At 47.5% G+C, this 24,908-nt stretch overlaps 1 protein-coding gene across 2 annotated transcripts in view; it reads left to right on the forward strand.

Moving 5' to 3' along the window:
• SPOCD1 (SPOC domain containing 1) overlaps positions 1-24,908 on the forward strand; it is a 948,037-nt gene that overhangs the window by 145,803 nt on the left and 777,326 nt on the right. For both annotated transcript variants that reach the window (XM_069622501.1, XM_069622502.1), the window contains exon 4: positions 12,498-12,639. In XM_069622501.1, the coding sequence (XP_069478602.1) occupies positions 12,498-12,639 (142 nt within the window). The remainder of the gene's footprint in view (positions 1-12,497; positions 12,640-24,908) is intronic.

Consider the following 24,908-nt stretch of genomic DNA (forward strand, 5'->3'; position numbering starts at 1 on the left):
TGGTTGATGAAAGTATTGTCAGCCAGTGCCGGCGCGCCTTGCCTGAGATATGCAATAGAGAGCTCATTGGGGGTTTGGGGGCTCTTGGCTTGTTCAATGCATGTCCACCATGGGAAACTTGCATTCTTGCCCCATGCAATACCGTTTGTTAATTGGGCCGCCATGTAGTAATTGTGCAGATTAGGCATCCTCATCCTGCCCCATTTGGACGCACCAGTCATCACCTTTAGTGGGATCTGGAGCCTACCCCCTCTCCGTTGTCTTGCGAGTTGCACTGGTACGGTTGAGCATAGGTACAGGAATCTGGGCAGCAGGTTCATTTTACATGCTGTAACCCTTCCCAGGAGTGAGATTTCCTGGCCCTCCCATCTCTTAAAGTCGACCTCTAGGTCTTTAAACAGGGTGGGAAAGTTGACTGCGTATAGTTGAGTAGGGTTTGCCACAATGTGTACCCCAAGGTAGTTTGTCAACGTGGAGCTCAATTTCAATGGGCATGCCCCCCTAAGGCAGTTTATCGTCTCTTTGGCCATCTTTACCCCCAGTGCCTCTGACTTAGTGTAGTTGATAGCGAAGCCCGCCACCTGTTCAAAAGCTTCCAGCTCTGCTGGGGTCGCTTGAAGGGAGGTTTGGCATTTGGTGAGTGAGAGCCTCACGTCATCTTCGTAAAGAGATGCTTAGAATTTTTCTCCCTTTAATTCCATCCTTGTTATGCTGTCATTCTTCCGCATTCTCTGTGCGAACGGTTCCATTATGAGGGCAAAGATTAATGTGAAGAGCGGACATCCCTGTCTCATCCCACAGGAGAGTGGGATAGGGGCCAAGAGTTTTTGGTTTATCCTTATGGTAGTTTTTGGAGTGTGTAGTTGGTTAGCAGAACATTGGCCCGAACTGAAAGGCCTCCAAGATGAGACGCATGAGATGCATGAACCCGATCAAAGGCTTTCTTGCGTCCAGGGTAAGTATGGCTAGTTCCTGTTGTTCCTGTGATGCCAATTCGATGAGATTAAGGGCTCGCCAAATGTTGTCTTCTGTGCTTCTTCCCTTGATGAAGCCTGTCTGGTCCGCGTTGATGATGGCCGGGAGAACCGTCGCCAATCTGTTCGCCCCCACTTTGGAGTCAATATTTGAATCTATATTGAGAAGTGAAATCTGACTTTCTGATGCTTGTTAATCTGCTTAGAATCACATGCTGTGCATAGTCCGACATCCAGTGGTCACTGCAGAGTATTGCATTTTGTTTTTCGTAGTCGAAAAGGGGACGTCGACATAGGCGTGTCTGTAATACTATCCCTATAGTGACGTGCAGTGTACCCACAATCCCTCATGCGTCGAGGTCCCTCAGATTGTTTTTTTTCCGCCCAGATATTGGTCGCCTTAATGCGGAGCTCGTTAGAGAGAAATTGCAAAACATTTATTTGACCCATGGTCGTTATTCTTTAAAGATTACATCAGACCCCTCCTTTGACGGCGAAGCTGTTTTCAACGTCGATTAAGAACTTTGATGGCGGTGACTTAGACGGCGGCGATCGTTCAGTGCTGCCGAACACGTGGCCCGGCCTCGCGACCTATAAAGTAGGGAGAGTGGGGGTCGTGGGACATTTCTGTTTCTTTCTAAGAATGCCTTTCTCTTTCACCCCCCCTTTCCTTTGGGGTCGTTATCACTTTTAACTGTATCCTCAGCTATGGAGAGGACTCCTTTTAGATTTTGCCTGCGCTGCAAGGGCAAATTCACATGGAAGGATAAGCACAAGCGGTGTAAATGTTGCTTACCCCTCGACCACAACGAGGACGGCTGTGCGGCCTGTAAACTTCTTCGCCAAAAGACTTTAAAGGACCGCAGGGTCAAGAGGTGGGCAGCCTACGCTATGTCTAGAGCTGATTCCTCACCCGCTGCCGCCGAGTGCGACGAGGACAGTGATAACCCTACCTCTGTTTTGGAGGTTGTAGACCTCTCTAGGGAGCGTACCTGTTCCTCAGCGTCTGTCCCCGGCCCCGACAAGTTCGGCTCATGCCCTACTTATTGGGATGAACACCCCGGCGACACTGACACACATAAAAAACATAAACACAAGCACACAACCGACGGCCCTTCTTCGTTGAAGACGAAGAAAGCCCTAGCGCCAACGGAGATGCCGGGCCTACCGGCGACCTCTGCCAACTGTAAGGGTCGCAAGCCCTCCCCGCCACCGCATATGCGACTAGCGACTGGGCCACCCTCAGATAAGGGCACTACCACCAAAACGCCAGACGACATGCCTCGTAAGAATGCGGCCGTCGGCGAGAAGGACTCGGCACCGCCAAACACGGTGCCAGATGAACCTTCGACGGAGAAATTAATCGTCGAGAGCTTGGCTCGTATAGTTTCCACTGATGGTCAGAGACGGACGGCGAGGGATACGCCAAACCCCGCTCACAAGGCCAGGGAGACGCCGAGAATGCCGGAAGGAAGGCAGGGACCGCCCCCTCCGTCGAAGGACCTAGCCTACGAGAAGGGTTCTCAGAAGGCGAAGGGAGTTTATCCTCGACTTTATTGGACAGGTCTAGACGGCTACAGGCGGAGGAGCTTCCCTTTACGCCTCCAGACCGTTCTGGGTTACCACATTGGACCTTTGAAAGTTCCAATCATGTATGGACAAGCTGGATAGATTTATGTCCACTCCTGAACATATAATACCCAAGAGGTCAAGAGAGGTACTTCATGAGGACCCCAGGGCCAAATACCCTAGACTATTTAACCCCCTTCAAGAGGAGGTTAACACATATGACCTCACTGAAGAAGAATCTCACTTCCAAGAGGATGAGGAGTTCCTAAATAGTGAAGACCAACAAAACCTAGAAGAAGAAGGTTTTGAGGAAAACCCAGACATGGTTGGGGAGGTCTTCAGAGAAGACCCAGATGAAGGTGGCTCACAGCCTTGGCAGTCCCCAGGAGCGTCAACAGACCCTGACGTCCTGAACCTGTCCTCTCCTCAAACCACACCAGTCAGAAACCCGTCACCTATAGATGACCAACCCACTTTCAACGCGCTACTACGGAAAGCAGCAGCTTATTCTGAAATTGAGACTGGTGAAATTACTCCCGAAATAGATTTTGTAGAAAAAATCATTAAAGAGAAACCACCTACTAGCCAGACTATTCCCCTCCTCGCCTCAGTCAAGAGATGACTCATCCCATCGCTATCAACACCTGCGTTGGTTAGAGGGGTCAACCCAAGAATTGAAAAACTGTTTAGTCCCTCTCCATCGGACCCATTATACATTAAGTGTCACTCAATACCAGATTTCTTAGTAGTAACTACCACGAGGAAAAGGACAGGGGTTCCGCTATCAACTAGCGAAGCACCCCCAGACAAGGAAGGAAAGAAGATCTACGCCCTCGGTAAGAGAATTATAGCCTATGCAGCTTTTTCCACCAGAATTGTCAATAACAATACCTTACTGGCAAGCTATGCTGATGCCCAATGGGGAAAGTTACGCCAAGACCTCGAAGAAGTCCCTGAGCCCCATACGAACCTGCTTGTTAACCACTGTAACGGAAGGAACGCTGGTTAACCAAAGCATCATCAAAAACACACTAGATGCTGCAGAAACGGCTGGCCGTTCTTTAGTCCAGGGGATACTTGTCATGTCTGGCTCCGGAACTCAGGTTTTAAGCCAGAGACCCAGTCGTCACTCAACCAACAAACCAATTGAGGATTCCAACCTCTTTGGGAAAGCGGTGGACGACGCACTGGAGACCGCTAAGAAGGATTTCGATAACCTAAGGACTTTAGACCAGATCTCAAGGCCTCCCAATAAGTGAGGATACAGCAACACACGCTTTTTACGAGCCCAACGTCAACAACAGCAACAACAACAGCAGTACTCTGCAGGTAACTGGTCCTCTACTTAAGGAACCAGCGTCCAATACACTCAGAGAGGACAACGTCGTGGCAAGGGAAAAGGTCGGGGCCCCACTCCTAGAGGTTCCCCGGCTACCAACACCAAATGTCCTGAAAGTTCGGATCCCCTCCAGCATGGGAGGGAATACCAACAGACAGCTGGGTATTGTCAACTATAGCCCGCACTTACTGCATAGAATTCAGTCGGTCCCCCACGTACAGACCCCCAAGGGGACGACGCCTATCACCGGAGCACCTCGCCATCCTTCTTCAAGAAGTCGAACTGCTACTAGAAAAAGGAGTAATAGAGGTCGTCCGTCTATCACAGGTAACGGAAGGTATTTATTCAGTGTACTTCCTTCTACCCAAAAAGGACTTAACCATGCGCCCTGTATTAGATCTGCGCCCAGCAAACAAATTTGTCAAACCTCAAAAATTTCGTATGGTGACCTTACAGGAAGTAATCCCCCTGCTTTCACAGGGAGATTACATGACAACACTGGACATGAAAGGTGCATACGTTCATATTTTAATGTTGCCAGCGCACAGAAAATACCTCAGGTTCATGGTAGAGGGTAAACACTACCAGTTCAGAGTGCTACCCTTTGGCATAGCGTCAGCACCGCGGGTATTCACGAAAGTACTGGCAGTGGCAGCGGCCCACCTGCGCAGGTTGTCCATCCCAGTATACCCTTACCTCGATGATTGGCTCATAACAGGGGATTCCTACGAGACATGCTTCTCAAATACCCAAAGACTGTAGACCTTTTGTTCGAACTGGGCTTCTCCATCAACGAGAAGAAGTCCAGTCTAGACCCCAGCCAGATCAAACTCTTAGGGGCTCTAATTCGAACAAAAAACAGCCCCGTCTTCCCCTCCAGCGAGAGGGTCCAAAATATGCTGTTTCAGATCCCTCAATATGTAGCCGGTCGAGAGGTGATGGTACGCAAAGCAATGCGTTTGCTAGCAATGATGGCGTCATGTATATACTTGGTACCTCACGCGCGTCTGCGCATGCTGCCCATGCAAGAGTGGCTCAACAGCCAGTGTTGTCAGGCCAGCGGACAATGGGACGATCTAGTGGTGGTCTCGCAGACCTTGGTTCTCTCACTCCGGTGGTGGTCGAAGGAAAACCTCGTAATAGGGAAACCATTCGCCACCCCCGCAGTGGAAGCCACTCTAACCACAGACGCATCCTTCACAGGATGGCGGGCTCACCTATCCCATCACACTGCACACAGAGTTTGGACTCCGAGTGTTGCGTCCAAACACATAAACTTGCTGGAACTACTAGCGGTCTTCAAGGCACTGAAGGCTTTCCAGGCACACCTGCAAGGGAAGACAGTGATGGTCTTCACAGACAACACCACAGCCATGTACTACCTGAACAAGCAAGGGGGCACTCACTCTCCAGGACTGTCCAAGCTGTCCCAGAACATCTGGAAGTGGTCTCTCAAACACAACATGTTCCTGTTGTCTCAACATGTACCAGGGGAACTCAATCTTGGACGTGTTCACACAATGGGACTTCCCAGAAATAGATCTGTTCACAACTCTGGAGAACACCCAATGCCAAGATTACGCCTCCAGGTACCCCCAGAACCGCTCCAAGGGGAAAGGTCTCCATATAACATGGTCAGGGAAATATGTTTAAGCTTTTCCCCCGACTCCCCTTCTCAACAAAATAGTGCACAAGATGCACCAAGAACCAGTCACCATGATACTAGTGGCACCAATGTGGGCCCGGCAACCATGGTTTGCTCACCTGATGGAGATGTCTCTGGCTCCACCGGTGAAACTACCCTGCCCGTACAACATGCTGTCACAGGACAGGGACAAGACGCTGCACCCATGCCCACAGACCCTGAATTTAGCAGCCTGGCTCTTGAGGTCATAGAGTTTGGACTTTTACAGCTCCCTCAAAGATGCATGGACATTCTTAGGGAGGCAAGAAAACCTAACACTCGTTACTGCTATTGTAGCAAGTGGAAAAGATTTGTCATCTGGTGTAGAGGTAAGAGCATCAACCCCGTTGACTGCTCTTCCACACAAATTGTTCTTTACCTGACTCACTTATTAGACTAGGATTAGTCTTAAATTCTATAAATGTTCATCTAATTGCACTTTCCGCATACACCACGTCCCAACATAAGGTGTCATGGTGGAAAGTCCCAATTATTAAGGCCTTCATGGAGGGAGTAAAGAGGATCCACCCTCCTATATCTAACCCAGCTCCCGGATGGGACCTAAATGTGGTACTAACCAGGCTTATGGGCTCACCCTTTGAACCCATGCACAAGGCAACACTTAAGAACCTCACTCTTAAAACTGCTTTCTTAAATGCTATCACCTCCATTAAGAGAGTAAGTGAACTACAAGCACTCTCTATACTAGACCCCTTTGTAACAGTTCACAAGGATAAGGTGGTTCTACACACGCATCCTAGGTTTGCACCAAAATTAATTTCTAAATTCCATGTCAAACAGTTGATAGAACTACCAATGTTCTTTCGAAACCCATCTAATTTGGGAGAAAAAAGCCTGCATACACTTGATGTGTGCAGAGCCGTCATGTTTTATATGGAAAGAACTAGACCACTGAGAAAGACTAATCAGTTCTTTGCCTCGGTGGCAGCAGGAAGAGAAGGAGATGCAGTTTCAAAATCCACTATATCTAGATGGATTGTCCAATGCATCACTCTCTGTTACACTCGTGCTAAGAGAGAACTACCCTTCAAGCCAAGAGCACATTCTACTCGAGGCACTGGGGCTTCCATAGCATTCATTGCAAATGTCCCTCTTGAGTCCATTTGCAAAGCGGCAACCTGGAGTTCTGTACACACCTTTACAAAACACTACGGTCTAGATACCCATTCTAGATCTGATTCCCAGGTGGGACAAGCAGTATTAAGACATCTTTTCTCTACTGTTCCTTCTCACAACCCACCTCCAACTCCGGGTACTGCTCGCTAGTCTATGCACTGCATGTGATTCTAAGCAGATTAAGAAGCATCAGAAGACATGCATTACTTACCGTAAAAGCATTTCTGATGATTGTATCTGCTTAGATTCACATGCACCCATCCTTCCTCCCTGCTCGGATGGAAGGAACATAGACATCTTATTACTTTCTCTCTTTTCTATACTCACTCACGTCTTAGAAAGCTCCCTCAGGGCAGAAAAAATACAAACAGAGGGGCTCGACGCATGAGGGATTGTGGGTACACTGCACGTCACTATAGGGATAGTATTACAGACACGCCTATGTCGACGTCCCCTTTTCGACTACGAAAAACAAAATGCAATACTCTGCAGTGACCACCAGATGTCGGACTAGCACAGCATGTAAATCTAAGCAGATACAATCATCAGAAATGCTTTTACGGTAAGTAATGCATGTCATATGAAGCACATTCCCTTGGATATTTTCCAGGTTTCAGCAGCATGATAGAGGTGGACTCATGCATTTATGGGGTTAGGGTGCCTGTTTCACGGAAAGAGTTCAGGAGCTCGTTAGAGGGCCCATGAGGCCTGGCTTAAAGAGTTTGTAAAATGTGGGCGAAAAGCCATCAGGGCCTGAGGCTCTGTGTGTTCCTGGCTTTTATCACTGCTTCTACCTCTTTGGTGGAGATCAGAAGATCCAAGGCATTCTAATCTGCTTCTGACACGCCGGAGATAGTGACTTGGGCAACGTATCGCTCCTGTTGCTTAGGTGGTTCAAGGGGTGGCTGTCATAGTATTGGTTAGGTGGGCTGTTGCCAGCTGCAGCTTTGCCTTTTCCCCCTAATCGGTTGAACCCTCGGAGTCCCTTAAAGCTGTGATTTGGTTTTGCCTTCTCATTTTCGCCAGTTTGCTGACCAAAAACATGTTGGCTTTATTTCCATTAGCATAGTAACTTTGCTTTGTTTTAATCAGAGCCTGGGTTGTATCTTCCGCGTAGTGTGCCTCCAGGTTGGTGCGGGCAAATCGGTCCCCTTTGGCCGCTTTAGGAGATCACCCTTTCTTGAGGTTTTTCTCAGCCGCCGCCATGTCTTCCTCCAACTGTTCTTTAATCTTCCTGCATCGTTTCCTGTATGCCAATGCCTGGGCGATCAGTTCCCCTCTAATAATCATTGCCTCCCATCTGCTGCCTGTGGAGGTGAGGCCCGCAGGGTTCTTCTTAAAATAGTTGTGGATAGTTTTGGTCATGTCGTCTTTCAATGCCATGTCATGCAACATTGGGTTATAAAGGGACCATTGGTAAAGGAAAGAAGTTGAGGGCTGGCCAGTAGCAGGTCAATTTGCGAGGAGTTGTTGTCTGGCCTTCATTGAGACTAAGGTGTGTAATTGGCCAAAGAGCTCACCTTTTACCGCAATGTATCTGCCCTCAGGATTCTGCAGGACCTCCCGTCCGTTGAACGGTGTTCTTATTGCCAGCAGGATCGCTGTGCCGCCCCTCTTGTATCCACTGGATGCCAGGTGACTTTTTGGCAAGGCTCTGTCCCATAATCGTGGGAAGTCTGCTCAGTGCAGATGCGTCTCCTAGAGGAAGATTACTGAGCTGTAGAGGTCCCTTAGGCGTCAAAGTGTTGATTTGCGTTGATCTGGTGAGTAGGCCCCTAACATTCAGAGAGAAACTGTGCAGTTTCTGATGCTGTGGAGGAGTCTCTTGCGGCTCTGTCTCAGCTATCGTTGGGGTAGATTAGCAGGTTTGATTGCGGGCTTCTGCCTTCCAGAGTAGTAATGTTCGACTGTTTCTGCTGCGGCCAGAGCTTTAACTTTTGGGACCTGGTAGCAAACATGACCAGGCAATGAGGAGAACTAACAGTAAAACAAAGTCGAACTGGGCCCTTGGGGCCATGAGCCGATGTGTGTGTCCATGTACTCGGCTGTGGCGGGCCGTGGGACGCCCGAGTTCCAAGGCTGTGTTCTAGCAAGGAGAGTGGGTTACACTTCGCCGACTCCGTATTGGTGGAGGACCTGTAGCTGGGCGTGGGGAGATGGGTCATGCATTTTGGTATCTTCGTGCAGGAATTTCGTTGTGGTTTCGGGGGCTCTACCGTTTCTTTCGCTTGGGGACAGGCTCATTAGGTCTTCATCCGGGGTCTCGGGTTCCCTCACCGCCCCTCGAGGATCACCCTGCCTCCTCCAATGAGTGAATTCTACGAGTTTGGCCTTCAAATGAGAACTGGAGAGACGCTGGGAAGAGCCATCGATATTATATTTTCCGGTCTTGGAGGAAGGTTGAGAGGGGCCTGAGGGCTCTGTGCCTTTGGACCGTCGTGGCCGCTAGGTCCTGGTACATTTGCAGCAGGGCTCTATGATAATTTAGGTCTCCCTGGGTGCTACTTGCAGTCATGATTTCTGCTTAGTTGTTAAGAAGTGGACCCAGGTGATCACTTCAGATGGGTCTGCTGCCGGGGAGCCCCCACGACTCCGTAGTCTGTGAGTGCGGTCCAACAAGAGCAAAGTTTTGTCGCAGTCGGCGAGGAGGGTTAGGAAAAGTTTGCTTACGTAAGCCGCTAGGGCCTGGTCCAAGATTGAAGACAGCAATCCTCTAATCCGTATGTTATTCCTGCGGGCCCTGTTCCCAAAATCCTCCTGCTTGCGCTTTCTTCACTTTCCTCCTCCAGGACCTGGAGTTTTCTCTGCAGGTTTGTGAGTTGAGTTGTATGATCCAGGGATTGGTTCTCCATTTCCTCCATTCGGTTGTCCAGGCTTTCTGTCTTGGTTGCAACTTCCGTCATGCAGCTCCGGAATTCCGATTTGATATCCACTAGGAAGGCCTGTATATCGTCCTTCGTGGCCCTTTGTCCTGGGGACCTCTTGGGGGATTGTGCCTGGGCGCGCCCCGGGTCAGCTTTTTGATTCTTCTCCAGCGGCTGCTGGAAGTGTCTGCCGATTTTGAAGATTTCTGTTGTTTGGCCATCTTGGCTATGGAAGCTGGGGCGAGGCTGGAGTGCTGAGTGCTGAGACTTGATCTCTCTATAGCTTTCCCGCTGGTGTGTTGTTGGACTCTCTGCTTCTCGCCGTTCCGGCTGTTGTGTCACTGTGATCCTGCGCCTTGTGACTGGGGGCCTACAGCCTGTGCGTTCTCGGCTTGGGTCAACTCACGCTCTCCCCACCCGCCTATAGTGTCAAGCAGGCGGTAGGGAACCACTGATAAGAGGTGACCAGCGGTGATCCCCTGAGTTTCCCACTTTGTCTCCCTAGGCGTGGCACTGGGGGTTAGCTGCTGACCTTTCCGGAGTAGCTGGCGGAGGAGAGTAGTTCCGTGTTGGTGGCGCAGCGCTCCTTCTTAATGTGGGTGTCCGTGGCTCAGGCCAGGGTTGGGGCTGGAGTTCGTCTCGTGGCGTGTAGCAGGGCCAACATTACGGCCAATCTTGCGTCCATCACAGCCTTTGGGGAGGACTCACTGTTGAGGCTGCTATTGGGTCTCTCATATGCAGCACAGAAGTCTGTGGCGGTCCCCTCTGGCCCACGGATGCTGCCGCTTTTGTTTCCTTACGGCCCCGTCTGGGCCGGCTCTCTTGGTGGCTTTCGAAGCCCGTCTCTCGCTGCTGGGTTGTCTCACCTAGCCCGCGCCTCTTCCACCAGGGCTACAGATCTTGGCGGGCATCCGTTCACCTGCCGATCACCGTCCCTGAAGATTTGGATCCACTGGATTCTCCCCCATCGACCCTCTGCTTACTGTCCCGAGGGTTGGGCTGCTGGTGAGCACAGTATGCTCTGGCCGGGCGATCCGGTTTTGCTGCAGTCTGGGGCACCACGGTCTTGGCCGCTGCAGGCTCTTCCCTCTAGTGTGCCTTCGGAACTGCCATTTTGGAACGCTGGAGAGCTGGCGGTCCGACTTTCCAAGGCTTTTCACGGTATTGCCAGCTCCGGTTTCTCCCCCACTCTCTCTATCAATGCCCAGGCTATTCCGTGACTTGCGATGTGTCCCAGTTTCTCCTGACGGGTTTCATTTTGAGTGAATTTAGGCGAAAACACGGGTGTCGCACAGAGGCTCTCAGCAAGGCGACTGCATTGCCGGTGCCTCAAGCCATGCCCCATCACCTCCTTTATTAATGCCTCCTTTGCCTCCTGGACAGTCCCCACCTCCCTACAGGAAGCCTGGGTACTTCCTCTTCTAAAGAAACCATCTCTAGACCCATCCTTCCCCTCCAACTATCGTCCTATTACAACAGTTCCTTTCCTTCTCAAGATCCTAGACAGAGCTGCCTACATTCAAATAAACGGTATCTAGAATTAAACCGCATACAGGCGTTCGGCAATCTGGCTTCTGTGAGCAGTTAATAAAGCATAATAATGACTGTCAGATCCACATTAGCGCCCTACATAGACCCCTGAGCTGTTTAATCAAGTGTATATGACATCGTGAGAAGCAGGACCCACTGGTTGTTAGATAGAGAGGCAAAACAAATTGTAATGTTTATAGTCATTTTTATGCTTTACTGCTCAGCCCTTTTCTTGGAATCGCATTCACTTACAGGCTTTCCTTTTCTGTTGTCTGCTTTTGGTTTCCTTGAAGTATCAATAGTACTACTCCTAGGTTTTGCCTGGTACCAATATTCAGTATACATTTCTGTTCTTTGCACACACTTCTATGTTTCAAAACATCTGAAAAAGTTGTTTCTAAATTGTATATAAACTGAATGAATGTATAGAAAGTGATAAATATAAAGTATCACGTTTCCTGTCTAAATATATACAGAATAGTCAAAAATGCTCCCTGAAAAACCTAGGAGAGATACTTGTAAATGAACTTTGTTGACTGCTTGCATCGAGTTCTAAATCTAGTGATCTATCTCGCTAGAGTAATACTTTCTGGTTTCCCTGTCAAGACATCTTTGTTGTATTGCATTTATGTTTCCCTGGTCCTTGAAGGAGTAGGGGTTGACCCTCACGTGTACCAATGTTTATTAGCTAGACTGTCACTCAGTTTATTCTCTACACACACATGTGGAAGGTCTGACCGTCACCTATACTGCAGCCACACCACATCCCTGATTTGGGAGCCGATACTTACAGAGCATGGGCCTGTCAAGGACACCTGCACTCCAGTCACATTGCTTGGGTCAGAGTGCATACTCTAGAGGGCCAGGCTACATTTCGGAAGTAGATCACATGAAGCTTGATCTTGGTATGTGCGGTCCCAGAACCTCTCTCTCTCTCTCTCTCCTTTCATTTTGATGCCAAAAGGCTGTTTTTGGAGGACCAGAGATAATAAGAGGAAATCTTTTTATTTTGCTAATTTCTACAGCACTTTGGCGAAAGTGCCCTAAAAGTAAAATAAAATAAACAATTAAATGAACTGAATTATTAAATAGAGGCCCGCCCTGCACTCTGTTCTCTGGTTGGGCTGCTGGTTATATCCATTACTGACCAGCATTATTAACAGAAGTGAAGATGAGGTGCAGTGGATGATCTGTGATGCATCAGGATGGAGGGATATGTGTATAATTAGCACACAAACTACATTAAACTGTTCATAGTTTCTGTCCCTGAGCTTTTTGAACAGGATATATATTATAATTCATATTCGTTTTTGCTTTGCATGATGCCATATTTTCTTCTAAAGTTTTTCTCCTGCTGTATCTCTCCCTTGAATGTCCCTATCTCTGCTCTTCATCTTCAGACATGGCTTGATAAGGAGAATATGAAGAACATTCAGGCGACTGAGGAGACTCCACCAACCACAGCACTTTTCACACCATATGGTGCTAGTGTTTTTAAGAAGCCACCAAAGCTAGGTGCTACAGTGTGTGATGATGTGCCAGGTATGTGTCATTTCACCTTTGTTCTGATTTCCTCATTCCCAGTTCCAGAAGCAGCATCCAGTTGTTGGTGGGGCTCACAGGACAGCATAAAAGGGGGTTCAGAAAGAACACCAATGCCCCTCAGAGTATCCACAAACATCAGCTTCCCATTTTCATTTAGCAATCTCATTTACTGATGTCTATATTGCTGTGTTCATCTGTATATTCCAAGGACACTTTCATCTGCCCATTATCAGCATTATACACATAGGCAGCATAGGCCATATGGCGGACGGACTAAACACGTAACTCTAGAAGTAAAGGTTCAAATTTAGTTTATTCAAATACAGGAGGGGGATGGGATAACACCTACAGGAGCTAGGGGTTTAACTACAAGACTGGAATTCCCTCTTTGGGACTGTTCTTCAGTAACAATGTCAGGATTGGTCAAATAAGTTAGCATAAGGGGTCTTCCGCTCTAGGGGTTTGTGGTCCCCACCCCCTATTCTCTAAACACAACACACTCACAGTAGAACCAAGCTGCTTCTTGGCATATTCTCACAATCACAGGAATATAGCGCCCAGCTACATCTTTGCCACAGGTTCTCCACACAGCAATATAGCACCCATCTCACTATTTGTTATTTAACCAGGAGAATAGTATCTAGCCCACATCTTCCTGAACTGGGCCTACTATGCCCCATTTCACTAGTAAGGGATTTAGACACTTCCCATTGATCAACCTCATTGCGAGTTGGCCGGGATGACAGCAGTAATTCCGCTGGATGCAATTACTGTTAACGCTGTGGTGACCGGCTGAATGAATTACCGCCACATTACAAACTTACAGGAGCGTGCAGACACCATCAGCAGTAACAGTAATTCTGTCAGGTGGAATTACAGCTGTAAATGAAGTTCGGACTGTAAGGGCCTCATTACGAGTTGGGCAGCATGCATGCAGTAAAAGTGGCGGTAACCAAATTACTGCCACATTTACTACACTGCCAAATTATGGGTGGAATTAGCTACAGCACTAATTCTGCAGGTCGGAAATACTGACAAGATGCAAAATGGTATTTCTGCCATATGAGTAGATGGTATATCTGCCAAAAATGGGCAGTAATTCCACCAAAAACACAGTGCAGTTACCGCCACCAAAAAGGTCGAGGTAAATAAATACATGTGATGAAAATCAAGTCTCAGGTGCACCCAATCCACACTGAAAGAGTACATAAGGCCCACACCTGACCCAAACACCATGCAGCCACTGGGACATGCAGCACCTCCTGCTCTACATGGAGGTACAGAGGCAGGAACAGCAAGACAGAGCACATGGAGAAGAGAGGAGGGGGAGGCGCCATATAAAGCGAGCGCCCATTCACCGGGTCAGACCCTCACGCTGGGTTTTAACTGATTTCCAGCTAATAACTATTTATCGGCTGAATTGGGAGACGATTGGAGAGCTACTCTCCCTGGTCCACAACATCCACATCAGGATCAACACCAGAACTGCTTTACACCCGCTGCTGGTGTTTGTGTCAGTGATTCATTTTCTTGCAATTGGCACCTACCAGCACACTGTGGGCACGCGACATGGCATGTTTCAGCCCACATTTTCAGTTTTGCTAGGCCAGGTGCTGGAAGCACTCCTGCACCATGCAACCGGGCACATCTCCCTGTCCACCACCCTAGCACAGATGAATGCAACAAATGAATGTAATACACAACAGCCCTCCTGCCCAACATAATTGCTGCTCTGGACTGTACCCAAATGGTGTTGGTTGCCCCCAAGGCATCCAAAGAGGCATACCGCAACAGAAAGCAGTATCACTCAATGAATGTCCAGGTCACCTACGTTGCAGGACTCATCATCACACACTGCTGCGCCCACTTTCCTGGTCTCACCCACAACGCCGTGTACCTGTGGAACAGCACACTGACTGCCTACATAGGGAGCCACAGAAGCCAGCAGGCATGGATACTGGGTGAGTACAAGGGCAATCACACAAAATAATCTCACAGCACAAGTGAAATTTATTTATTTATTTATTTATTTATATATTTATAACGCGCCGAAGCTCGCAAGCATCAGGGCGCGACAACAACACAATAGGACAGATCACAGGACAACATGAAAAAGGAGGACAGGGGACTCAAGGAGTCCATGCTGAATATGTAGCGAAATTATCGAAAGAGTAGAGTTTTCAGCTGCTTCCTAAATAGCGAGTAGCTACTTTCTAATCTGAGTTTCTCAGGAAGCTCGTTCCAGAGTGCAATAGCTTTGGTGGGGAAGGCTCTCCCGAGTCCAGTAGCTTTGACTCTGGTGTGGCTAACTTTGAGTAGCCCTTTTTTTGCTGATCTAAGACAGCGGCTTGGTTCGTACCAAAGAAATTCCTTCTCTAGGTATGTAGGAGCCGTGCCAAAAAGACAGCGGTGGACAAGTGTCAGGGATTTGAATTTAATACGCTCCTCAATGCCGAGCCAGTGAAGGCCTATTCGGTCATGGGTGATGTGCTCGCGCTTGGACTTCCCGGTAATAGTTCTAACAGTGTTATTCTGGATGATCTGGCATTGTTTAATGCAAGATTTACTTGAACCGAGCATCAGCGCATTCCCATAATCCAGTCGGGACAATATTGTGGCTCTAGCAATGATAGCGCAATTTGTAGCGTTGCGATATGGCCTAATGCGGCGTAGTAATCTCTGGTGGTACTGGCAGTTCTTTTTAAGAAAAGCGACTTGAGCGTCTGCTCCTAATGAGGATTGCAGGTATATGCCTAGTGTTTTCACCTTAGTTAGGACCGTGATGTTAGAGTCCTTAATAAGAAATGATGAGTAGGCTGGGCCTAGATTGGATAAGGCTTTTGAAGATCCGAATGTCATAAGTTCTGTTTTTGAACTATTCAGACACATCCAGTGGGCTTTCATCCAGCTTTCTATAGTATTATAGATTGCTGAGAGTCTGTTATTGTCTGTGGTGTGGTCTCCGCTGAGTTCTATAATAAGTTGAGTATCGTCTGCGAAATTGGTAAAATAAATATCCAACTGTGAAAGAAGGGCACAGAGGCCACGGATATATAAATTGAATAGGAGAGGGGAGAAGCTAGCACCTTGAGGGACGCCACAATCCACTGGATTCGTGCCAGAAGAGTGTCCACCCCAGGTGATTTTGGATTTTCTGTCATTCAAAAAAGAGGATATCCAGTCGATGGCTTCCGCGGCACAGTTTCCTGCATTTCCCAGGGCCTCACGGAGCTTCTCGTGGTCTAATAAATCGAAAGCCGCCGAGAGGTCCAATAGGATGAGCAGGCCGGCCTTGCCTTTATCGAGGATTTCTAGCATTTTAGATTGAAGGTCGAGTAATGCTGATTCCGTGCTATGAGCACTTCTGAATCCTGATTGCTGTGAGTGTAGCAGGTCGTGCTTGTCAACATACACTTGAAGTTGATGAGTGGCCACCTTATCAAGAACTTTCAACAAAAAGTTGCAATTCGTGATAGGGCGGAGATTGGCTGGATTTTGCTGGTCAAGGCCGGGTTTTTTAACCAATGGTGTAACTGTAACTGTTTTTATGCTGGTGGGAACAGTCTGGTCTCTAAAAGACGAGTTTGTCATGCGACAAAGAAAGGGTGAAAAAGTGTCTGCATTATCTAGGATGAATTTGGGGGGCAATATGTTTTCAGGGCATGTAGTGCAGTTCATGTTAGAGAGAGTCTCCGCCATGATTTCTGGTGTTATTGGTGTGAATTGGAATTTGGGTACTTTGATCTCGGGATTTACCTTGTTGTAAGTCATTGGGGTGTCATTAGTTTGGCAATTTAAGATGGTGTCTTTAGCTTTTAGAATCTTTTGAGAAAAAGCAGTTTGGACCTTTTCGCAGTCCAGCAAGGATGGCTGGAAGGGAGGGGTGAGAGTAGGTGGCATCTCAAAGGTTTTTAAGATTTGAAACAGCTTTCCTGTGGAGTTGGATGCACCTGAAACTTGCTCATTGTAATAGTTTTTCTTTGTTTCAATAACTTTATTTCTGTAAAGAATGTCCGATTTCTTCCATATGTCTTTATTGAGTACTGTGGGGTTTTTGAGCCACTGTCTTTCAAGTTTCCTTTTGGCAGATTTTAGGGTGCCTAATTCCGTGGAGAACCAGCTTTGGTGGTTGAGGTTGGGGCGCACTAGTTTGTTTTTCAGTGGGGCATTCTTGTCTAGAAGAACTTGGAAGTAGTTGTTATAAGTGGTGATAATAGTGTCACAGGGGTCATCATCTGTGGTATTATCCATGATGTGTGAGATCCCCCTTGAGAGCATATCTGGCGTAATTTTCTTGAGGTTTCTACTCTGGGTAGTTTTGGGTAAATTGTCGGGAGGAAATGTGAAGGAGGCCTGGGGGACATTACCACTACTTACCAATGCATTCCTTGCCAAGACCCTGTACATGCAGGACCTGCCCCCTCACCACGCACATGACATCCAGCAACCCACAGGACTTGGCCCTGCAGGACAATTCAGTAGCATGTTAGTAATGCCTATTGCCCCAACAAGTAAGTAATATGCAAATACAGCCAAAACCAAAGTACAACACTGCACAATTACAATGCAACCCTAGGAGACAGCAATGGCATGTAATCTACAAACCATGCATGTGAAGCCATAACAGAAGGAACGCAGGAACCACAAACATGCACAAGAACAACCAATCACCCATCAGGGCACATGCATGTTAGTAACGCACAGGCCCAACACTGCCACATGCACATTGCAAATCCGATCACAGGCCATGCATCTCACAACTGGTGTGTATGAGCTGTGTGCAGTGTATCTCAAAGTGACAATGCATATGTACCCGGTTAGTTCATAACACTGCTTTCAATTTCCATTACTTCTTCAAGAGAGTGTCAGTCAACATGGCATGTAACATGCCGCGTCTCCTCAATGCACTGTGACTGACATCTGTGAACTTTGCACTTGCAGGTGACTGGTTGCCTCAAGCTCCCATGGCTGATGACACCTGTGCGCAATCCATGGGGTCAGGACAAGGGGCTTGACTGTGTTGCCTCCTGTGGCAGAACTCTCACGCCTGTGTTTGGTAATGAGTCTGTGGACCTTGGCCTGTCGGTCATTCCAACCTTTGCAGCAGTCTTCACTGTCACGTGGGACCCTGCACATTGCCGCAGCCTTGTCCCTGATGCTGGCCCAGATGGCAGCCTTCCACTGGCCAGAGGTCCTCGGTGTCTGGTGCCATAGAACTCATCAGTGTGAGCCACCACCTCATCAGCAGCAACCTCAGGCTCACCCTCGCCGAACTTCACCTTGCACAGCCTCATGCCAAGCACCTTAACTGGTCATGAGGCTTTGCAGGCTGGGCACGTAGCTAATTCAGACAAATGTTGCCGGAAATTCCTCCGCTGGAATTCGGCTGCCGGAATTAGCGCCCAACCCTAAACCGGCGATGTGGTAAATGTATTAGTAATTCCGTTACCGCCATTTTTACTGTATACCCCACAACTCGTAATGTAGCCCATAGTGTCCTTCTCACACGTAAGGGATATTTTACTCTTCCAACTCTCAACAAGGAAGTTGGTAGCTTTCACTTCGGCAAACAGTGTAGTTCTTATCAGGATTTCCAGGTGAGAGTCAGGAGGTCCAATAACCAGGAGCTTCCCATCAAGTTGGCTTGTTTGCCCAGTAGCCTTAAGGGTTTGGGTATGTGTTACCGAATTATTTTTTATCGCGGCAAACTGACAGAAAATTAATTTGCTCGAGTCCCAATTTAAACGCACATGCGTTTTTCTTTTGGGGCGGGGGGTTGGTCCCCCGCCTCCAATTTTAAAGAAGCAAGGACACCCCTGCACCTCCAAAATTGCAAAATCTCAAACATGGGGAACGGGGGACACCTCCGCAAACCCTGCTCTCCATGGTTGGTATTTTACAACAAAGGCCAAATTCCCCATGCAAAATTTGACCAAATTGGTCATTATGTCAATTGTTTTAGGTCAAATAGGCTAATACCGCCTCAAGCGGTTTCTTAGGCACCCTTTTTGTGCTCTCCTGCTCATCTTCTGCCTCTGGATAACAACCTTTGCTGCTGATGCCTTGGCTTTCCTAGCTTCTCTGGGTCCTCTCCCCTCCATGGCTCCTGTCTCCTCTTGCTTGTTTACATTGGCTCCTTTTCTCCTCCAACGTTCAACATTCTCTCACCTCCCTATCTGGCCTTATATAGGCATTATCCAAAGACATTTTTTCTTCGTATTCCTCTGATAGTTCGACCGCGGTACTCACATTATCTAGATTCGCCATTGTTTCTCTCCTGTGCCCCACCCGCTGTGGGTCCGCACCTCTCCAAATTACTAAAAAGCCTGTGTTCCATTTTATTGTCCAGTGAAATTCCTATCTATGCTTTCTTTTCCCGATGCCCTTGTGCATAGTGTAGGAGCGGCTTCCTGTGCCCTGTCCACTTCTGCAGCTTTCTGCTACATATCGTAAGATTTGTAATTCAACACTGTCTTTTAAATTTCTGCAAGGATACTGGCTCGTGAACAGTGCCGCCCCATGCTTGCAGTCTATAGCTTCTTCCTTCTCACAGGTTGTTTGTTGCACTGGGTGTAGGTTTCGTCTCATCCCCCACAAGGACCTATTTTGGCATACCAGGTTACATGGGTTTAGGCTCAGCCACAATTGTAACCAGGGCCAGTAACCAGGCTGAGACAGAATTGCACTAAATAACACTTGGTTTATTTCGGGAATACATACATTTAGAAAGGTGGGGCAAAAGAACAACTCAACTTGGGATTATAAATTGAGAAATTAAATAAATGCTCCTTCTCGCCTGGGCCACCCACTGGCCTACACTCAGGGAGACAGAAATGTGGGTTTGGTAGGTTCCCACATCCTGTGGCTTTCAGCTGAATTTACCCTTCTGAGGACTGAGACACAGACATCTGTGCTTTTGTGGAAGTCCTTTATCCTTGGTTCTCAGTCCTGGGTTTTAGGGTTCCTGCACCCCTTATCCTCTGTACCAGAGTTAAGGGGTTCCTGCACCCTTCTTCTCTTGTGAATTATTGGGTTAGTCTCTCTTGAGTGCTCCCAGAGGCGGGTTTCAAGAGGACTCCGTCACCTACTTCTCCTAGGGCCATGACCTCCCTCGACACTATGCTATGTGCATGTTCCTCCTTGCACATTGCTCCTCCCACCGTGAGTGTGACCTCTTCACAGTGGAGCCTTTTCCCTACTCCTTGACTTTGGCTCAACATGCTTTCTCATGCCCTTTCAAGCCTCCTTTAGCACCACCTGATGCCCTCCTCTTACCTCTCCTCACTGATGTTGTAAATCGGATGAACTCCTGATGATCTTGGCTATGCATTCTCAAAGCAATGGTTACATGACTGATGTCCCTAGAGGTTGGGAGAACCCATTTACAGAATGGATTGGCGTAGGCAGAAGCTTCAAAAACATGGTTATTGAGTATTTCCTGGTGGACTGTAAATCCATTTACATACATGGTGGTTGCCAAACAGTTGATATAGGCAGTGACTTTCACAGGCCTGTTGTAGTCCATACGAAGATGGGATAGTTGCAAAAGTGGCCTATGGGGAACACAAGCGAAGAAGAGTTCTTCATTATCTCTAAGCTTTGGCGTTTCCTAAAGTCGATAAAGGGCAGTCTTGTGCAAAGTGATTCATGTTTCCACTGAACATGCATAGGCCTTCCAAACGTCTCTCTCTGCATAGTCCATTTTCCATCAGGTAGGTTCTTCCACAACCTCAGTTCAATAAGAATTGAAGGGCTGGCTAGGAAAGGATGCTAAGGTTGACGCCTTTCAGGCTTCTTTTGTTTGTACTTGAGGTTCTGGATTCATTCATCAGTTCGAAGGTCTTCCATAGTGGCTGGGGCAGGGTGCACTTGTACTAGAGCATGATGAATTTCAATCTCCCACAGACCCTGAAACTCACCATGATACACATTATAATGGGAGACCAACATTAGGAGATCTGTAGTGATGAGCATGCTGAACTTGGTAAATATCAGCAGGGTCGAGTCATGGAGACAAACACAGGCAGATGAAGTGGAGAAATAAACACTTTTGAGTTTTGTGAAAACCTAAAACAAGTGTGAAAATTTACACTTTGTAATCAATCAGTTGCAATATTTGAATTTTATTTACAACCAAATATAAAGAACCAGAAATAACAATAAACAACAAGCGGAATAACACCCTTCCGGACTCCTTGTAATTCTTGAAGGTATACAGTGATCATAACGAAAAATAAATAACAAAGCTTTTATAACGAAAAATAAATAACGAAAAAAATGTTGAAATTTTGGTTCAAAGTATAAATGGGGGTGGGGTAATGGATTAAAAAGTGTGCAGGTAGGTTGGGGAGTAATAATGCTAGGGAAACAGAAGGTTTGGGGGGCCCTTCAAAATAAAAAAGAGAAAACAATTTGAAATGTTTTCGTTATTTTTCATTCACTGAAAAGGTTTTCGTTATTTATATATTCGTTATAAACACATGGAACCTTCTTGGAACTATCGTATAACAACTTAGAATTCAACTCAGCCGAGTGCAGCAGCAAGACACTTTCAATTGAATGACAGGCATATGAAGCCTATCACTGGTACCATTGTAGCCGATGAGACCCCAGTGATGAATGACGTTGCAAGGCATAGAGCGGGGCTCAGAGACACCTTTTTGAAGTCAGTGGTTTACACAGGTGGGCTGCGTCTTTTGTTGAGAGCTGGGCAAGGTTAACTCATGCAGTTCCTTGAGTGAACACTGAGGCCTGTGGGGTCGTCAATGGTTTGCGCAACAAACTGAGCTGATTCTTGACATTCGCTCTCCAACACACTCCAAATATCCTCTGCCATCCCCTACTCTAAACACTCTCTGCCTGGCTGGGTCACTGTGGACCCCTCTTGCGTATTTGAGGGTGAATGAGAAAGGGGTTGTGATTGGTTTGACTTAGTGAGGTTACTTGTGTGTTTCCACATTTTAAATAGGGCCAAGCCTTTAAAAGGCTGGCCCATCATTTGTGATTTTTCTTTCCCTACTGGTAAGGATGCTGTCCGCAATCCAAAGCCTGTGCTTGTGCGCCTTGCCCGGAAAGGTTACTTGTGAGAAAAGTATCAGCATTTTCGAACATGGTGTAATTTCCTGAGTGTGCTCTCGGGGCCTCTGCTTCAGCAAAACCAACATGGCATGAGTGTTTGAAGCTCAGGCAAGCTTGCGGGCCACAGACAAATATGGTTTTCCTTGGGAGTCTGCGCGAGCCCCTTGGTGCACGAGCCCCTTGGGCGAGTGCTGCATGAAATAGCAATTTGCTTGTGAGGTCGGATTGAAGGTATGCATCTAAGAATTCTAATTCCTTTGCTACGTGATTCATTTCTGTTGTACAGGTGAGCGTTCACAAAGGGAAAGTGTGAGGAATTTTTTCCACTACAGCAGTGTACAAAATACTTCTCTGTGTGCATGGGAAGGGTAGGGTACCAGTGATTCCATATTGTTTTTCTTTCTCTGGGGTAGAGATTGTTAAAGGGATATTGCCCTCAAGGGGTCTCATGTGACTGCCCCTTCCCCTTAGGTGGGGACTAAGTGTCGGGAACCAGGGGAAATTCTCCATACCACCCCTGGGGCCCTCATCCACTGGCTCAGTTAGGCACCCAGCCCCTTGGTCACTCCATTAGATTTACCTAGGACTAGGCAGGGGACTTTGTCATAATTCCAATCACTGTGTATTCAAATGGTGGTGAATCTTTGGATCTTGTTATATAGTTCATCCTGTCACTTAACCTTGTACAATAAAGTGTCCCTGTATGTTGTGCTCGAAATGGAATTGTTATCGTACAAGCTCAGGAATGTTATGTGGGACAGAATGTGGAAGGAAGGTGGAGTTCAGTTGGACACTGTAATCTGGAGATGATGTGTGATGCTGGAAATGCCTTAGGGCCTCCAGTCCTTGTCCTACCACTTCTCTGTGTGCGTTTTCCTTATGTTTTCTGTCACTGAGGTCCTGGGAAGCCCTGACTCTGTCCCTGCCTCCTGAGTAGCTGTTGGGTTTAAAGCCCATACATGTCTCTGTTATTTCCTTTCCCCCTGACTGGCTTTTGGGTGGAAATACCATATACGGCTCTGGGGGTGCTTACTGTCAGACTAACTTGAGCCTTCCCAGGTGTTGTCTGTTATGGGTACACCCTAGGGGTGGGACCTTTGTGAATGGAGTTGGGAATCAACTCACATTCTCTGTTGTGGTTGCCTAGTTTGTGTATGTGTGTGACATAATGAATGAGACAACCCTGACTGAAACTGACATGAATGCAGTGTAGTGTGCTGAAAGGCTGGGTACTAACTCCAATCCACATTCTTTGTTATGGGTGCCTGGGTGGAATTAATGGCCTGAATCCCGGTGAGCCTGATTGGCTGCCTGCCTGCAAGAATGCTCTTCTACGTAATTGGCTGACTGAGCCTGGCTCAGCCAGAGTGAATGAGGGACAGATGTGTATATCTGGGGACCTCTCACTTACCAATTTGTTCAGAAGCTGAAGTCGAAGCTTAGCAAGGAAAAGCTGTTCCTTGAAGCGCAGCTTGAAGAGAAGTATGTTGTTGCATATCTTCAATGTAATCTGAAAGCTGTCTTGAGTCAGAGAAGTCCATTGGTGTTGCCAAGGGTCCGGAGGTGCGTTTCGTGACCGCTGGAAGCCGTTGCTGTCTACCGCCCAGAAGAGGGGGTACACTGGCATAGTGCTGCTGGACACCAAGATCTGCGAATGTTCCAAACTGCCTAAGAACATTTGAAAGGACCTCCTTGTCGTCCCCACTGACCACGTATTTCCGCCAGAGAGAGTCCTGAGTCGCTGCATGCAGTGGAAGGTCTGCCGGTGGGTTTCCTGCCACCAGAAGCTAACAAAGACGTCCCGAGGGTCCAGACTTGGTGAAGGTTCGGGGCCAGGTCGCCAGACGCTGTCTAGAGGTCTGTGCCAAAAGTCAGTAAACCACAATAATACGAAACCTGACACCAAAAACTCCAAGTACAAAGTGTCATTATTTATATGTGTGTATATTCCTGAACTCTTATTTTATATAAAGAAGCTGTGTTATCACCTAACATTGTGTGGGGACATTCCTTTGTGCGGGCTTTGGGGAAACACTGTACTTAAGAACCTGACTTCATCACCTCCTGAAAGCTTAAGTATGGCTGTTTGCCACGTTATAGCAAATTGAGAGCCTTGCTGGGGTGTTCTGTGCCTTTACCCTACCGTATAGAGGGCAGAAGTACAGGTACCCCCCTCAAGTCTTTACATGGTTACATGGTGAATGTGCTGCACTGTTCTCTGATACACTTAAATAAAGATGGCTTCAATGGATTTGATGAAGAGCACCTGGTTCCTATCGACAGCTGTAGAGGAGAGGGATCAGGCGGTGTACGGAGTATGGTATTCATGTGCCTGAATATGCTGTTTTGGAGGCAATATGTAGCTCACTGCGCAAGGTAGCGAGGCTCAAGCTGTTCCCCACCTGGTACCAGCAGGGATTGTTGCACGCTTGCTGGATGTTGGAGGCCGTTCCCGAGATTTGGGCCTGAGAACTGCATCTGGGGGCTGTTAGTGTTGGGGCGTGACGTGGAGGCCACATGCCCGAGCTGTAGTCAATCACACTCCGGTTGCTTGTTAACGGGGACACTGCCACAACTCTGCCCCCCTTACACACTCGTTTGATCGTGAACACAACACAGTTGCTTGGCAATAAGGACGTCACATGTCTGTACAACATTCCTGCATTTATTTGTCCAGCAGCAGCTGTCAGTATGAAGACTTTGTGTTCTGTAGCTGCAGAGACGTTGGGCACTTCAGCACAAGATACTGAGTGTATTAATTGAGAACGATGGAGAGAATTGGATTGGAACATCTGAGGGAAGAACAATATGTTGAGAGACAAGCTCTGGGACTTATAATTCTTTTTTTTAGTTTAATTCTTTGCTCTTATCCTCTCTTTAATTACATATTTTGTTATCATGTTATTGTTCATGGCAAATATTCTAGACCCCGCTCTGTTCCACAGGGTGCCCTGGACAGTCATCAGACCCTGGAAGGTCATCAAGATGGACAAACTCCTCATAGACCTGAATGAATATAGCAAACTCAAAAAAGTGTCTCAAGAAACCTGTTCAAATCTTTTTTTTAAACACAGGCCTCTAGATGGTTGGTGGTTGGTATACCAATAACAACAACCACTGTAGGAAATAGAACAGAACGATGGAGCAAATCTGGATGAAAAATGATCATTAAACGGTGAAGCTGCTTA

The sequence above is a fragment of the Ambystoma mexicanum genome, chromosome 11, assembly GCF_040938575.1.
Source record: "Ambystoma mexicanum isolate Mex_15411 chromosome 11, UKY_AmexF1_1, whole genome shotgun sequence".
NCBI lineage: Eukaryota > Metazoa > Chordata > Amphibia > Caudata > Ambystomatidae > Ambystoma > Ambystoma mexicanum.